Genomic DNA, 17,494 nt, shown 5'->3' on the forward strand with positions numbered 1-17,494 from the left:
GCTCATCTCTCATTTCTATCATTCACTGTCACTTCACCAGTGCGACTATGCTTAGCTCTTTGTAAGACCTCTGGAAGGTCATGTTCTCGCAAAGACTTCACATTTCCTTCTTCAAAAATCTTAAAGTTCTCCTTTGCTGTGATGTCTGGATTTAAGGAATGACTAGGATTACTGAGATCTTCCTTCTAATTCTGCCCTTGGCTTTCTTTATTTGTCTATGTGCAGCTTAACTGGGAATTTTCAGAGAAAAAGTCCTTGCTGTGCTGATTAGTGATTGCTGAGATTAGTGGCTGAATTAACATCAACTAATGATTGCATCAGCACCTGCTTTTAAACCTAACAAAGACTGATAAGGTTTCAGGTCATGGGGATGGGCTGATAGGAGAAAAAAATGGACATTTTCCATCGGTTGGGTAATCTTTCTCTGAAAGCAGTTGTTCTTTGTCCTTTTTTGAACACTGTGGTAGGAATTAATGCACATTCTAAAGACTTGTGGCAACTAATTCAAACAGTCTCGTTGGATATAATTTTTCCTGTTATGTGACATCTGCTTCAGAAGTAACTTTGACCTGCTTTTCTGCTTTCTCAGACTTCTGGAATCTAAGGTGAGTTGTGGGGAAGTTGAGTCTATGGTACAATAGTGTTTAATGTTGTAAGGATCCTGTCCCTTGACCTTTAAAAAGCTGGAATCAAATTCATGAGACCCCTGAGGTGATGTTGGAAGTTCGTCCGGTCTTTAAATATAGAAATACTGATTTTTCTGGCCTTTTTCAGGTGGCTTTTGGAATATGTTTAGTAGATATGGGATATTTTTGAAAAAGTGTTGTTCAGAGAACTTATGTGCAAGGTTCTGTCAGAAAATGACCAAATGTGTTCTGCCTTTATCATTTTGAAAGAGCTCCAAAGCTTAAGTGAAAGAAATTGGATAGACGTTCATAGAAGGAAAACTCTCTTGTGAGATAAAACACTGCTCTTGGAAGTTAGTGTCCAGGACTTATGAAGAGAACCAAAATACTCGTGTGTGTTATATTCCTTGCAAAACTCTTCTATTTTCTCAAAAAATCCCTGAATTATCTTTTTAAAAAAGGTGCAAAAAAGAGCAACTGTGGTGAAAATGCACCATTCTATACTGATGTATTTTAGCTACTTCTTTGGGGAGTGAACATGTAGATTAGTAAATATCCTACATTTAGAAGTTAGTTGGAAACTTAGAAGTAAATGCATTTTAACTTTGAAGTAAAGTGCATATTTAAATTGCATTAGTGAAGAGAATAATATTTCCCATCATTTTTGTAAGGAAGCTTAACACCATTCCCATCAAATTAATTCTGTAAATAGTGTTTTTGTTTTGTTTGGCAGGTTACTCAGATGCAAAATGGTAGATACCTGCCTAATCTTCAAATAATTTACGTTGTTTAATTTGTTGTTATTAGGGGAAACTGGATGATGTGAGGAGTTCTTTTAATCCTTTATCCAGTGGTCATCTTCATAAACGCATGTAATTTTTAATGATACAACAAGGATTTTGGCCTGGGTATGTAAAGCAGATATGTTTTCCTAGTGTGTTTTAAATAATACTATTTCAACTCTGGGAACAGAAAATACATAAAATGAAACCAAAATACTTTTTCCAGCTCCAATATATCTGTATTTACTTTGGAAGGAGATAGTTTTTGGAAATACTCTGCTAACACAAACTGTGTCATGGTGTTTGGAAGTGTTGTGCTTTACAAGAACTTCCCAGTCTCTGCTCTTAGTACTTTTTGCATTATGCTGGCTGTGAAATTTTAAAATGGTGAAATATATTTTACATTCATCATTCCTACTCGTCCTTACCTTAAAAATATGTAGGAAATTCCATGCTGCTGCTTCAGAGATTATGGTTATTGCATTTAACTTCACACTCTATTTATTAAAAAAACCCAGAGGTCCAAGCACAGGAGTAATTGCAGCAACTTCTTTGCATGCTGTTTCCATATTTCAAGTGCTGTTTCTGTGAACTGAAAAAAATCCCCAAACCCAACAACAACCAACAAAGTTATATCTTTAAGATGTAATTTCTCATATAATCTTAGTAGCCCTGTGCTTTGAACTGCCTTAAATAAAAGACTTTGTATTAAATTAATGGAAAGGAGAAAAATATGTACCAAATGGGTATTGTGTTATCACTGACTTGAAGATGTTGTACAGTTCACCCTGCAGTATTCAAATATTTGAAAGATCTGTCTTTGAAATGCAAGCAGAGCATCCAGTCAGAGTGAAACCAGTTTGCACTGCTCCCCTGTACTTGGTATGAGAGACTCCCAGAGAACACAGCAGAGCTAGCAGCATGAGAGCTGTGAGAGATTGCCTCATATATATGGAATGAAGAGCAGAAACGTGTTTTAATTGTCCTTGGAGGGAGGAATGGGTGTGTATGATACTTAATTGCTTCTCCGTTTGACTGGAGAGAATGGAACGGGGCATTTAAATTCACTGTGTGAATGCTTGCAGGATGTGGGATTATTTTTCTCTGATTCGCTTACATAAATGAGGTGCCAGAACTATTTTATGGAGATATGAAATGTGAGATCTGGCACTGAAGAGCCCACACAGTTCCATGAATTCATGAAGTTCAAAATGGAAAGGTTGGTATTCGCTGCAGGTGATGCTTTCTTCACCTTGCACCAAGCAGTGCTTTCACCCACATGACTGGATCCTTGAATGCCAGACAGTTCCAAACCAAAACTTGTCTTAGGCAGTGTTTAAGAGGCTAGTACTTAGAGTTTTAGCAGTTCTTCTAACTTACAGGAAGTAAAGAATATCTTCAGTTTCAGTTGTTGTACGTTCAGGTGAATATGAAGTTAAGGTGAAGTTCTGCTACCTGTGTCCACACTGAATGGTGTGTCTTGAAAATACTTCTTGTAGTTGTGGAATGTTTTCTTGATAGAGAGGTCTAGACTGTGCTGGTCAGAGAGCCATTTCCCTGAGCGTAGATCCTTGCAAGTGCCAGCTGTTGCTGCACAGCATGCTAGGTCCCGAGTTTATGAATAGGATTTTTGTTGGTTTGGGGTTTTTTTACAGAATGAGTGTTTTGGTTCTTTGGTTTCACTTCCAGTGCTTACCTTTATACACATTACTGCTGCTGGACTGTTAACAGTCTGATGTGAAATCTATGAACTGTTGGTCAGAAGCAGCCATTGTAAGAGCCTTGGGATGCAATTCGGTACTGGAGAGTGAAGCTTTCTGTACAGACTGGAGATTTTTGATATGAACTGAGCTCTTCCAGCAGGAAATTATTTCATAGGAGCACAACCTGAGTAGGTTTCATCATGGAACACCTGCCACTGATTTGATACTTAAGAAAAAGCAAATTCTTTGCAGGAAGGCTTATCTTGATGCACTGAGAGAGAAAGGGAAAAAGAGTAAATTTATCTGGAGTACCATATATATCTGTGATACTGTGTGATTCCTGCAGGTGGGGAAGCTGAGGCACTGTGAAAAGCTGTACATCTTGTATAGTACGGCAGTAGGTGTGCTCATGTAGTGACAGCTGTTGCCTGACAGCCCCTTCCAATACATCCTTCATCCTTCCACAAGAGGAAGCGCTTTGTGCTCAACAGACCAAAGCTTGCTCCTCAGATTCCTATTCAGTTGGTGTAAATCGTTCTCACAGACAAGCCCTGGCAAAGGGAGATGTAGGTTGTGGGGTGCTGTCTTGTTGGTATCCTAAAGGATGGATGTGATGGTGATGTAGTGTGATGCCATTTTATTTTTTTGAGCTTCTCCTTGGCTTCCTGTTGGGCTGCCTGGCTGTGCTGTCTGTATTGTAGATCTCCCACTAAAGGGATGTTTCAGTAACACAAGGTTGCTCTTGAGTTACAGCCATCCAAACTTCAACAGTCTGCCGTGATTTAATACCATGCTGAACCTCTCCAGCTCATACAAGGGGAAGAGCAAGGTCTGGGTCTCTTGCTGGGAAAGGTTTTGTGGAGTAGGCTGGGAAAGAAAATCCTTTGGAAGTTGTAATCCTCTAGGACAGAAATGAGGCAGATGAATGCCATAAAGGGGACAGTGTAAACTGAGCTTCTTACTGGAGAGGCAACAAATCTGGAGTTTTCCTGTCGATTGTATGTGGTGTTTGACCCTTTGTGGGGGAAGCATCCAGAAGAGTCAGCGCTGCATGCTCTTGTTCTTGCAGCTATGATAGCAGCAGGAATTAGTGGATAATTGTTTTCATTAAAAATAGTAGGAGAAGCCAGCCTTGCTGATCAGCCGTGGGGGGCAGGGGCTGGGTGCCTTCTTCCCCTGAAACCTACCCCTGAAATGTTACATTGAAATGTTACATGAGCCAAGCAGTAGCTAATTGCAGCGTTTATAATGACATTAACCTTTAATCACATAGTCCATTAGTGGACTAAGAGCACTAAAAAAGTAACAAAACCCCCACCAAACCCTGTCACGGTGTCCTGTGCAATTACATTTTGCCACCCCCAGGACTTCAGGCTGATGGCAGAAACTTCAGACATGCTCATGGTAAAAGATACTCTGTCAGAAACTTGCTCCCTTAGACCTTCTCTCTCTTGACAGCTGCCCTCCAGGTCAAGGGAGGATTTTCTTAGTGCTGAGTGAAAGGTAGCTTTAAAGGTCAGATTATCCATCAGTCTTGTGGGAGCTGCTGAGGTAAAGCCACTGCTAAGGTGTCTGCCTCTTTTACATACCTGTAAATCTGGCCCTGATTCTGTAAATAATGAGGTTATATTTAAAGTGCATTATGTCAGACCAGTTCCAGAGGCAACAAACCTTTTAATGAAAAAGCATAAAGCAAGAGAACTTTTTCACAGTAAATGTCTTCCTACACTTAGCACATTAGGGTGCATAATCACCCCTCTGCATGGTTTTTAGCGTAATATGTGTGGTATTGAGGAACTGGCAAGCTACTTGGCATTTGTAGAGCATCAAACAGTAGATGACTAAGTCAGTCAGTGCATCTAAATAATTATATATAAGAAATACTTGTGAAAATTAACCCCTCCATCTTATAGAAATAACCATGGCAATCTGTGTGGAGATAGCAGCTATTACTGCCCACATACAGATTGGTTTTGTTTCCCTACCTAACCCCGAGGTAAACAGAGTAACTGGCACAGAATATGAAGTGTTTTCTTTACTACTTAATGCCTTTCAGTGGATTCTGCTAACACAGTTGCACTGGCTAGTTACTCCTGCTAAACTGTAAAATAGCTCAGGAGGGAACCATTTAAGAATTCCTTGAGAGCAAGCCAGATGCATAATGCCTGCATACATAAAATATATTTTAAAAGGAAAAAGTTAAAACTCAGTGGGAATTGTTGGTGATCTGCCTTTCTAAGATGAAGTTTACGTTATTCCTTTATCAAATAATTTTAAGGCAAGCAACTCCTCAGGATGAGGATAGGGAAAAAAAATAGGTCAGTAATAACAACAAAATACCTGCATGGTTTTATTTTTAGTCGGTGAGGAAAATCATACAGGAGACAATAGCAGACTCTTGGGTAGTTGATCATCCATATCTATTTTAAGCTCCTTGGCTATATATTTTCTCCAAGCTTTCTAGAGGAATTTTTAGGATTTAAGGCCCATGTGTCTACCCTAAGTGTACCTGTGTTCCGCTGGTACCTGCTTGCGCTTCAGCTCTTCTCGCGGGGCAAGGCGCAGCTGGTGTGAGACGTGACTGCAGTGCGGCTCTACAGACTGTGTGTTCGCCAGCACTGCCACTTGGTCATTGCCAGCGTGGCTTATGTTCTGTTTCAGCCTCGCAGGGATTGTGTCGCTGGATCTTTGCGTGCCCTGCAGCCAGCAGAGATGGCGCACATGGATTCATCTGGTTTCGTCTATCCATGGCCTCGCCTCCTGCGTGCTGCATTTATCTACCAGAGCACTATAATCCTCCTCTTTTCACCAGACACTTGGCAATTAACACACGATCTGCCCTACTTAAGGTATAAATAGGCCTTTAATGTTACTTGGGGATTACATTAGGACACGAGGGGCTCTTTTGAAAGCCAGGCTTTTGCACAGCAGGATTCACAGAGCAGGCTGCTCCCGCAAGACCTCGAATAAGGGGAAAGGAATGGTTTCCCAACCGTGCATACAGAGAACAGTGGCAGCTTCTGACTAGTGAGACACTAAAGAGATAGTGAGCTACTACAGAGGTAAATTGGCCTTTATCAGTTGTAAAAGTGTGTGTGTCAAGGGTAAGCTGCCTGTGTCCTTGGATCAAGTAAACCTGTCCACGCAGGCAATCATCATCGTAAAGTTTGCTGGCTTAAAGAAAAGAGATGGGAGGGAGCTGAAATACTCACTTGGAACTAGTTTCCCTTTTTGATTCCATCAGTATTGGTGGGTGTAATACTATGCACCTGACTGTCCTGAGTCTCTTTGGCTTATGCATCTGTGGCAGATGGCTGTGTGCTGGCCATCATTTGCTCTTGCCTCTGACTTGCTTTGCTGTGCTTGGGTGACTGAGGGAGCTTTTGTGTATGTAGGAAGATATCATCACTTTTAAACCTCTGAGTTTGGGGGGCAGAAAAGCAAGCTGGGGAGTACCAGGTCTTGAGGTATATTTGATGCAGTCTAAAAAAAATTCTGTATTTACACATTTTCTACTTGAATTTCAAGTTAAGTCGTTGAAATGAAACTATTGAAATGGAGTGAGGAGTCACTTGCATTGTGCTGAATACAGGTGTACACCCCGACTGCACAGTGTCTGCCTGGAAACTTTTACAGCTCACTAATATGATGATGTTAAGACTGTAGAGTCATTAAATGGGAGTGGAACTGTGTCAAATAATTTCCCATTTCTGGATTTCCTGGCAATACTGAATTACAGGCCTGACACCACAGCTGTTATCTCGGATGCTCCCACAGCTGCATGACACTGCACAGGCTGAGGTTGCTGCCAGGCACTGCTGTTAGGAAGAGGAAGGATTAAATCTGTCAGCGTCAAATATCTGTTCTTAGCTCAGCTTCTATTTTTGAGTAATTTGAATATTGCATGCTGGACTTTTTACAATCTGTAGATTATAAACTACTTTCATGGCTTGAGGCAAACATAATAAACACTTATTTTGAGTCACAACCCAACCTTGTATCTACTGCAGTTGTCCTTGAGCTTCCTTAGGACCCTGACCCTATGGTCAGAGGTAGGATTTAAGTTTTACAGGTGATAGGGCCAGCTCCTTGGCGAATCTGTATTGCTTTGTTTGTCCTTTGGTATGCTGGGCAGGGGGCACTGGTGGGAAGGGATGTCTTGATGCTTGATGCTGACTTTCTTCAGGCACTTGGGGCTTAGGGTACGTAGATGTGTACAGATGTGCATGTTTGTGCTGACTTTGGGCAATGTTTTTTCCTGCCTAGGGTAGTAGAAAAGGGAGGAAAGAGGGAGAAGTGAAAGGTTCTTTTAAACTTTTTTTTTTTTTTTTTTTTTTTTTTAATAATGAGAGAGTGGATTCGAATAGTGGGTAGTGGGTTTTTCGCTTGAGTTTTGCTTGTGCCTGTGTGGAGCTATCCTGTCCTGCCCCGGGGCTGGCTGTGGGCGTAGCAATCCACCCCACATACTCGGCAGTGAGTCGCTGGATCGGTATGTACCACAGCAGCTGTTAGTGCTTAGCTTAGGAGCTCGGGGTGGGCTAGGGGGTGACTTAAACTGTGAAAAAGACGCAGAACCAGCCTTTGAACCTTTTCTTCTTAGTTTGTGTTGTTGCCTTTGGGCCAGTGGTTGCCAATGCTTCATTCTCTTGCTATCTGTGTTTAAATTACGCATATTTGGACTGCTTCAGGCAGGGGAGACTATCACCAGTCTGGAAAGCTGCATATTTACTAGATCTGATAGTGGTAAAACCTGAATTTCCCCCTGCTGTCAAAGGGAAGAGAAGTGTGATGTACTGGAGAGAGCAAGAGTAAACATAACTGTGCTCAGCTGGTACCAACAATAGGCTTTACTTCCCAGGAGGACTGCCCTTTCTTGTAGCATTTTGTTATCTTGCTGAAGATGCTGAATATGCAGAAAATCATGAGCCCTTTGCCCTTTTTGTCCCTTTTTGAACTTTGACCAGTTGGTCAGGATTGATTATCAACCCAGAATAGCTAATTGCAATGCTTCTCATTTCACTGAACAAAGGTGCTGCGGCCAGTCTCCAGGACAAGACCTGTCAAGTAAAACAGTTGAGGTGGAAGCTAGGAGCTTACCCATGGAGCTGGGTGAGAAGGCAGGTGTGGAGAACAATGGATTTGTTCAACATGAGGCTTTTGAGGGCAAGGAGACGGAGAGCAGCAGCCAAGAAGAAGTGCCAAAAACGTGCAGTGTTGATGTGGACCCAGTGGCTGTGGAGGAGGTAGTGTTGAAGCCTTATGCTGGGATGCCAAAGGAAGTCTTGCTGCAGTTCTCCAGCCAAGCTCGCTACAGAGTCACCAGGGAGATCCTCTTCTGGCTCATAATTGCCGGTTCCATTGCGCTTGTGAGTGCTACGATTGCCATCATTGCTCTCTCTCCAAAGTGCCTTGACTGGTGGCAGGCTAGTCCTATTTATCAGATCTATCCTCGTTCCTTCAAGGACAGCAACATGGATGGGAATGGGGATCTGAAAGGTGGGTCAGTTTTCATTCTTGCTGTGTAACAGTTGTGTGTGTATGAGTGTATATAAAAAACAAAAGCAGTGGAAAAGTACAATCCAATTGACAAAGCCGCCTTAATGGAGGGAAGTAAGAAAAGTTGTCAGACAACTCATATTGTCGTGAATAAATCCAGGAGCTGCTTGCTCAAGTCTAAGCCTGGAATTAGAAAGGAGATTGAGAGATGGTGCTGAGAGCAAGCAGCAGCACAACTGCTACCAGAGGCAGATACCTTCACAAAACTGAGGCCAGTCAGGAGGATGAGTGGTGCTGAGCACCTGGTCATGTTTGGTGGCTGCTTTTCATAAGGAAAACTAAAACTGACAAAGAGGGGAGAAAGATGTTACTTTTTGTTTTCTTCATGGTCTAGGTGTTATCAGCTCATAAGAATGTTTGGAGATGGAGCATCTGGTAGTAAGGAAGCAATACTAACTATGAGTAGCTGAGCTGAGACTGCCCTGCAGGAAGGGAAGGCTCAACACCAAAATGGACAATGCATTTCTAAACAAGAAGTGATAGCCACACTGTACAGTACTGGCAAGTGAAGGGCAGAAACTGTTTCCGTAGTTGCATACCATAGTAACACGTCAGGAAGATTAAGGGACCTGTGTACAAAAAAACATCTTTTGTTTTTTCTGAACAGATGATGTCCTTTTTTTTAAAATAGGTATCCAAGAAAAACTGGACCATATTACATATTTGAATATAAAAACCATCTGGATCACCTCTTTCTTTAAGTCCCCTTTAAAAGACCTTAAATATGGAGCTGAAGACTTTTATGACATTGATCCCATTTTTGGATCAATGGGAGATTTTGAGAATCTGGTTGCTGCCATACATGACAAAGGTAAGCTGCACCTCCAAGCAAAGTAACTTAAAAAGATGGACCTTATAGAGACTTCAGTTTGTGCACTTGGAGTCCCTCCGTGGTGGCACTGAGCAGGAGCAGATGGAGGTGCCAGCAAAGGGTACAAGCTCACAGCTACGTGAGCTCCATGATTGCCGTTTGCTGCCCTTTGGCTCTGGGACAGTGCTGAAAGCAGGACAGAGGGCACAGGGAGCTACAGCAGCAGCACAGGACAGATGCGTGTCCTCTGTAAGGAGGGTGTTTGTGGGTGGTGGGCTGGCACCTATCCATGCTCCCCGGGGCCTCTGTTACGGGCATTGGAAGGCTGGGACGGAGCTGAGGTGCAGTTCTGTCTGACTGAGCATGAGGGAACACACGCTTCCCTCCTGCCCTTGCATCTTTGCTTTAGTGCGTTATGCCTCAGACCAAATGTTTGCTCAGGTGTTTCTTGTTACAGCTGTTGAGCTGAACAGAAAATGGTTTTCCAGGCTGACAACATTTGAGGTATCAATAAAATGCCTGGTCTTTAGCAAGGGTGATGAACAATGTGCGTTCACTGGTGAAGTGCCTTTGTCACCTGGGAGATGTGAGATGATGAAGTCAGAGTTAGTGAAAGTGGTTCATAGCAACAGAAGTCTGTTTTGATCTTTTTATTCACCTTTCTTTCTGTCTCAAGCTGTGTTCCAGCTACTTGCAAACACCAATTATGTCTTAACTGTTTTGGTAGTCTGGTACTTTTTCTGGGTTTTTTTTGCCCCCTCCTTCACCACACCTTTGGCATGGAAGATCCAAATACCTCTGATACTGCATTTAGAAAAAATATTAACATTGTCTTAAAAGGCTTAATGTAACGTTGTAGTTTGTGGGGTGGGGGGGTTGATGGATTTTTAAATATTTTTGTTTTTTATGTTTAAGGGCTAAAGGTGATAATGGATTTAATACCAAACCACACCAGCGACAAACACCCGTGGTTTCAGCTGAGCCGCAATCGGACTGGGAAGTACACAGACTACTACATCTGGCAGGACTGCATGCAGGCTGCTGGCTCTGTCATCCCTCCCAACAACTGGGTAAACACTGGAAGGGACACGTGCACATCCCAAGCTGGATGCCACAGAGCAAAAGCAGCTGTAGCATCGTTGTCCCAGTGCACACAGGGTTATAATGACTGGTGAGAGGTACAAACTGATGTTACTACGTGAGCTAGTGCAGATTAAGATGTAAACCAGCTTGGAGTGGTCACTGGAAAAGTTCCTACTTCAAGAGGAATTTAAAATATTACTTATGTTTCTTCACCTCAGTGTTAAATCTTCATTCATTAAACAAACACACACACAAAAAAAGGTTGTGCACAAGTTGTTCAGACATGCCCTCTTCTGTGTATGGGTATTCTGCTCTAGAAACTGCATGTCAGATCCTCTGAAATCAGTTGGTGGGAAAGGAAACAATGTGATCTGGACTTTTTTCCTTTTTTATGGAAAGTGATCATGCCAGAAAGTGTGTTGCTTACTTCAAATAGATTTATTTTGGATTTGAGCTGGTGGGTACATGATTAGGAACTTGTATGTTCTTAAAACTCCAGGTGGAATTAATACTTCATACCAATTTGTATAATTTCTCTTTAAACTTAAGAGTCTTAAGAACTATCTTAGCTTTTGGAATCTTTTATTACAGAAATGGTGGTAAAGTTTAACATTTTTAACATGCTGACTGTTGTTGGCTCTTCAAAGGGATAATACTAAGTTGCAGAAAGCTCTAAGTTAACTAAAGCTATTTCTAATAAGTTTTAGGAGAGGCAATTCCAAAATAAATGTTCCCATCCATGTTTTCCCCTCTATTCTAGATAATTCCCAAGGAAAGTTAACTTAATAAAAAATCTTCAAAATCCCCAACACCGAACAGGAAATACATGTGGCAAAGCACAAGTAAAGGGAGCCAAACTAGTGGCAAAAAGAAATTAAAATCATAAGTACCAAAATCTGTTCAAAATGTAGTCCACTGGTTAGGCATTTTGTGCTTTACTTTATGTTTGTAATGCCCCACATTTTAATGTATGCATGGGAGGAAATGTCAATAGTTCTGATTGTCTGTCTCCCTTGGCTGAGCAGGTGAGTGTCTTTGGGAATTCCAGCTGGCAGTTTGACGAGGTGAGAGAGCAATGTTATTTCCATCAGTTTGGGAAGGAACAGCCAGACTTAAATTTTCGCAACCCTGCTGTCCAACAAGAAATCCAGGTAAGTATGAAACCCACTGCTGCTGAGCCCACACCAAGGCAGCTCTTGCACTGAAGCCTGTGCAGGGCTGACCATCTCAAGTGCAGAGAAGTTTTTATCTCTGTTGATACAAAGAGCTGTTAATTAGCCAGTCGAATGGAGGGATGGCACCTTGTTTAGCAGAGATGTTTGCATTTTCAGGAAAGCAGAGGAGATGCTGATTTGAATTACAAGGAATGCCTGGGCTTGTGGATAAGGGAGAGATAGTGAGTTTCGATCTTTCTGCATATCCGATGACTTTCCAGGGGGAAAGTGAGTGTTTTCACAGTGAGAGTGCTGGTGATGGTGCTGCTCCGATGGAATCTCATTCCTGTCTGCACTGTTTCCTAGCAGACAATGTGGAATTCATTAAAATGTGGGTCTGTAGGCCTGAATATGGGGAGCCTGACAACTGCTGCTTCTTTTTCCCCCTTTCTGTAAGTTATCCCTCTGCAGATAGTACAGCTACTTCATGTGTTTAATTGACTCCTTAAGCGTTTACCACTCTGTGCTGTGGAATTGTAGTGCATTTCTTTGGCACTGCTCTTCACAGCTGCCCAGTCCTCCTGGGATGGTCTCTGTGGGGCCTCTCCTCTCACCACATGGGTACTGCATGAGCTTGAAGAAAAACACTTCTGGTCATAGCTTTTAACACAAGCAAACAATGAAACCACCTTTGAGACTGGTCCTTGAGGAACTCTGCCGGGAACCTCTCTGTATCCCGATACTTCCCTTAATGCCACATCTTGCCATTTGCACCTTTTTTTCCCCATAGCACTGCACATGCTTTTTAATGATCCTGGCTAATTACTTTTTTAAAATGGCACTTGGATTATTGAAACTGCAGTAGCAAAGAGATGCTGCATATCCTATGCAAAAAAAAAAACCCCAAAACCCAAAAAACCAACCAACCAAAAAAACCCAACATGAAAGCTGGAAAGTTTGCCCTGGTAACACCAACCTTCGGTAAATGTGTATGAACATCGTGTTAAAGAATAACTTTTGTCTAGTATTTTAATTCAAAATCCTGTTCCAAAAGGTTAGGAGGACGGAGCAGGAAGCAAATGGATTTTTGCAGAGAAGCTCAAGTCTTTGGTTCAGCAGCACAAGGGCACCCAAGAACAGGCAAACTCAGCAACCAGCGTGTTGTGGCTTTTCATGTGTAAATAGATGTAGATTGGTGCCGGTGAGAATCAGTCAGTGCTTGATGTCTGTAGTGCTGATAGCCGGGTTTGCTTTTGTGCTGAGCACAGGTAAAAGCATGAATATTTTTGGTAGATTCAGTATTGGACAGTCACTATATTGAGAGCTGCTGCTTTCAGAATGTCACTATGAGAGTGCAGCTCAGTGAGGCAGAGTCTTTATTTGCCAAACAAAAACCTGTACAGCTTGAGTGTGGACTAATTCTGCTCCAGGCTGTTCAGGCAAGTGTACTTCATACGTTTTTAAAAAGCAAGTCAATAGACATCTTTTAAAAAAATATTAAAAAAGGTTTTTTTCTTAGATGAAGACAAGTATCACAACTAAAAGGACATTTGCAGAAAGCACTCAAGAGGGGCTGAACTTTGGAGTTTTTTTGTTAAAACCAGTGCAATTAAAACTGTAGTAATACAGTTAGTGAAGTGGGATATAATTTTACTAATAGTGACTAACATTGGAATTTGATAATGAAATTTCAAATGAATAGCATTTGTAATTGTTGGATAATAATTTCTCATGTTCCTGCAAATCAACAAATAAGTCTGAAAATAAAATAAACAAATTTACATGAGTCAAATAAGAGAGAACAAATGTTTTAAGAGCTCTATTGTGTAAAAGAAAATTGGTGGCACAAGGTTTTGTGCAGAACAATATATTCCTGCATATTTGAATCAATGTGTTCTAATTGTGTGCAGCTATGACAAGCTCAAGTTCATCAACAACAGCACTTAGCATGAGCCCAGTTGTGTTGATGGATGAGATTAGAAACTGCTTTTAGGAGTCATGCCCTGGCTTTGGTCTCCTGAATTATGGGAGAAATTAGAGACCAGTCTTTCTCCTTTTTGTATCAATGAAATATTTATTTAGCTATTAATTTGAGCTTAGATCAACATGATTCACTTTAGCGACTAGAAAAATTTGAAGTACAAAATCAAAAAATGAATTGTTGTGTACTATCACCTCCTTACAAGTTTAGTTTTCTTTTTAAGAGTATACTGTTTTAAATCAGCTCACTCAGACTCTGCAATTTTTGCTTTTATCTAGGATATTATAAAATTTTGGCTTGGCAAAGGAGTTGATGGATTGAGTTTCGGCACTGTTAAATTTCTCTTAGAAGCAACACATCTCCGAGATGAGCCTCCAGTGAACAAGTCTCAGAATGGAGTAATGTATATGTTGTGTCTTTGCTTGCTTTCCTGCATTTCCTGTGGAGACAAGAGTGCCTGGTTTGACTCTTTTGGGTCTTAATTGTGGCAGTAGGAAAATCAGGTCAGCCTTGGAAGGCGGGTGGGTCCTGGGCACTCTGCACAAAGAGCACTCACCACAAAGAAGCCCCAGTAAGAACTGGAGCAAAACTAAAAAACACTGGTATAGGCCATGTGTCACAATGAGAGGAGACCAGACACATTGACTGTTGTTTATGTTACTTGTTTTGCTCTGATAGCGAACTTGGTGATGTTCCCAGGTAGTGCCAGCACTGAGACACTGTTCTCCTGTGGAGCTGGGGATCACAGACATCTGGCCAGCTCCAGGTGGTGGTGGTGGTGTTGTGTATCAAGGCACTGTCCCTCTTTCCAGCCTGGTCTGAGGCCGCAGCACCTGCTCTGCTTGCTGCTGCACACGGGCTCTGTTGGTTGGTGCTGTGGGTGGGCTTTCCCTGCTGAAGGATGGGATCCAGAATTATCAGTCTTGTGCTACCCCAGAGTTCCTCAAGTGCAGTTCGGCTCTGTGCTGATAGTGTTAGCATGCTGAACTCATTTCAGTAAAAATTCATTAACTGGTGCACTGTCTCAGGGAAGAATGGGAAGAATTTGGAGAATTCTGAAACCTAAAACATTTGTAAACTAATGTGAAGTACTATACCCTGCTTTAAGGAGAGTATCACAGCCTATTCCCAGCTCTACCATGACTACACCACCACACAAGTTGGTTTGCATGACATCGTCCGCAGCTTCCGCCAAACCATGAACGAGTTCAGCAGAGAGCCTGGCAGATACAGGTAACCAGCACAGCTGCCCACTTTTTTTCTAATATCCATCTCCCTCTTGCTAGCAATGAAATGGTTTTTTACTGGTTTTAACATAATACACCACAGAAATGCAAATCCTCCAGTGCAGATAGCAGTGCATAGGCTATAGTGTCTCTTCCCCAGTGTTTGCAGAAAGGAATTGCCCTGTTAGTTCTGCTCCATCTATGGACTGTATAAAGCTAAGCAGAAAAGGAAACCATTCTAATCACAGAGATACTAATTTATCAACCCTGTGCCTGATTTATTCTTTAGTTTTAATAGTGCAGTTCAAGTGAGACACACAATCAGAGAGTATTAAAATCACAGAATACTTGAATTTGGAAGGGATGTCCTGAAGTTCTCTGTTCTGAACCCCCTACTTTTTTAGGGCCACCTGGAGCCAGTTTCCCAGGAACTTGTCCAGACGACTTTTGAACATTTCCAGTAATGGGGACTCTACAACCTCCCTGGAAAACCAGTGCCAGGGCTCAGTCACCCTGGCTGGTACAAGTTTCCTGATGTTCATAGGGAAACACCTTTCCTGTGTTTCAGTTTGTGCCCATTGCCTCTGGCCCTGGCCACCACTGAAAAGAGCTTGGCTCTGTCACCTTTGCACCCTCCCTTCAATACATGGATGAGGTTCCCCTGAGGCTTCCCTTCCCCAGGCTAAACAGCCCCACCTCGAAGCCTTTCCTCCTGGGAGAGATGTTTCAGTCCCTAATGGCCTTCGTGACAGACTCAAGGGGAAGGATGACCTCCCTCAGTTCTGGCAGCACTCATCTGAATGCAGCCCAGGATGCCATGAGCCACCTGCAAGGGCACATTGATGGCTCATGGTCAGCTTGAGGGGACCCCCAGGTCCCCTCCTGGGAAGGAAAGCATGGAAATTGCTGGAGTGGACTGTGTGGACCTGGATTCAGAAAGATAAAACTTCAGTCAGATACTTTAGCCTTGTGTTGACTCCTGTAGTTTTTTCTCCAGCAACTTCCAAAAAGTATTTCTCCTTGATTCCTTGTCTGCCTTAGAAAATACCATTTTTCTGTATTAATCTTTTTTTGATGGGGAGGGGGAAGTGAACGTAATTCTTAATGCTCTGTGTCCAAACTTTTCTAGCTTTATTCTGTTCTGTGTAACCAAAAATGAGTCAAAAAAGCATTTGTGTACTTCTTTGCAGATTTATGGGTTCTGATGATAATGAAAAAGACGACATTGAAGCAACAATGATGTACTATGGAACGACTTTTATCCAAGAAGCAGATTTTCCCTTCAATTTCAACCTAATTAACATGAAAAATCTATCAGGCAACAGTATTTTTGAAGCTGTCGACTCGTGGATGAAAAACATGCCTGCAGGAAAATGGCCAAACTGGGCAGTAAGAGCTTTAGACCAATTCTCATAGGAAGGGCTTGTTCCTGTAGGTGACAGAAACCACACACACACACACAGAGATTTCAGTGGGATCAGCAGCAGCCTGGGCCCGTGGCTGAGTTACAGTCGCCATCCTTGTGAAAACTCTCAGCTGCTGCAGTTGGAGTCCTTGGCACTGTCCAGCTCTCCTGCCCTTCAATAACAGTTCCACTCCCCATGCAAGGATGATAGAAGGGAATTTATGATCATGCCTTTGCCTCAGTATCTCCAATGGCTAAATCACCAGTGAGAATGGAATTGGGATAATTATCTTTGACCATAAACTGACTCACTGCAATGGATTCTGGAACCCGCCCGGGGCCAGGGCGGAGCGGGCAGTGGAGGGCACTTCACTTCAAACATTGCTCCTCTTTTGCTAGGAAGCATCTTCAGAATGTGCAAAGGATCTTTTCAAAGCAAGCACAGCAGTCCTCACACAGGAGAGAAAACAGCAGAGAACTAAGCAGGGACAGTTGTTATTTGTCATCTCTTCCTCACTTCTGCCTCGTGTGCTGCTGGCAGGACTTCTGTGTATTACATTTTTTGTGACAAAAGTTTGTAATGGCATCAAGATAAAGATAATGGACCTCACAGCCCTGGAAGGGAAAGGAAAAAAACCCCAAAACATTTACTACCTTGTTAAATTAGTTAATCAATTTCACACATGCATGAAATTTTAAAATGTGTCTTTAACAGAATGATGTTTTCTTCAGGTTGGAAGCCCTAACGCTGCTCGGATTTCAACTCGGATTGGGAACGAATACATCAATGTCATGAACATGCTGCTTTTAACCCTCCCTGGCACTCCTGTAACTTACTATGGTGAAGAAATAGGCATGGAGAACATTGCATCAGAAAATGTAAGTGAAGAGCAGGTAAAGTCTGGTCCTGTTGTTGTTTAGTTCCAAGTAGAGAACATCCAAAACCAACAAGAACTTCTGGGTTTTTTTAACCAAACCTAATCTTTTTCACTGCTTAAATGGTTTTCTGTGGTCCTCATGGCAAACCTCTGTACAGCATGTGGAACTGGCCAGGCCAGAGACCAGAACTAAGGCTTTGATGTGTGTCTGAACTGGTAGACTTCAGTTATGGATGCTGATTTCTCTTTCTCTGGATCAGTCTTGCATGGTTTCCAGCAGTGTTGCTTC

The 17,494-nt window shown here is 42.2% G+C and overlaps 1 protein-coding gene across 6 annotated transcripts in view; it reads left to right on the forward strand.

Moving 5' to 3' along the window:
- Nucleotides 1-17,494, forward strand: part of SLC3A1 (solute carrier family 3 member 1) — a 20,775-nt gene continuing 3,281 nt past the window's right edge. The window contains exons 1-10 of one of the 6 annotated variants that reach the window (XM_088161245.1): nt 1-605; nt 1,434-1,534; nt 8,141-8,607; nt 9,299-9,478; nt 10,394-10,548; nt 11,587-11,712; nt 13,975-14,094; nt 14,805-14,929; nt 16,113-16,311; nt 17,060-17,206. In XM_088161245.1, the coding sequence (XP_088017371.1) occupies nt 1,509-1,534; nt 8,141-8,607; nt 9,299-9,478; nt 10,394-10,548; nt 11,587-11,712; nt 13,975-14,094; nt 14,805-14,929; nt 16,113-16,311; nt 17,060-17,206 (1,545 nt within the window). In that variant the 5' untranslated portion in view covers nt 1-605; nt 1,434-1,508. Of the gene's footprint in view, nt 606-648; nt 1,535-1,964; nt 6,174-7,461; nt 8,608-9,298; nt 9,479-10,393; nt 10,549-11,586; nt 11,713-13,974; nt 14,095-14,804; nt 14,930-16,112; nt 16,312-17,059; nt 17,207-17,494 lie in introns of those variants that run through there. The other 5 variants (XM_088161249.1, XM_014883159.2, XM_088161244.1 and 2 more) reach the window with 5 other exon arrangements.

This window comes from Sturnus vulgaris, chromosome 3 (genome assembly GCF_052056855.1).
Source record: "Sturnus vulgaris isolate bStuVul1 chromosome 3, bStuVul1.hap1, whole genome shotgun sequence".
In the NCBI taxonomy this organism is placed as follows: Eukaryota; Metazoa; Chordata; class Aves; order Passeriformes; family Sturnidae; genus Sturnus; species Sturnus vulgaris.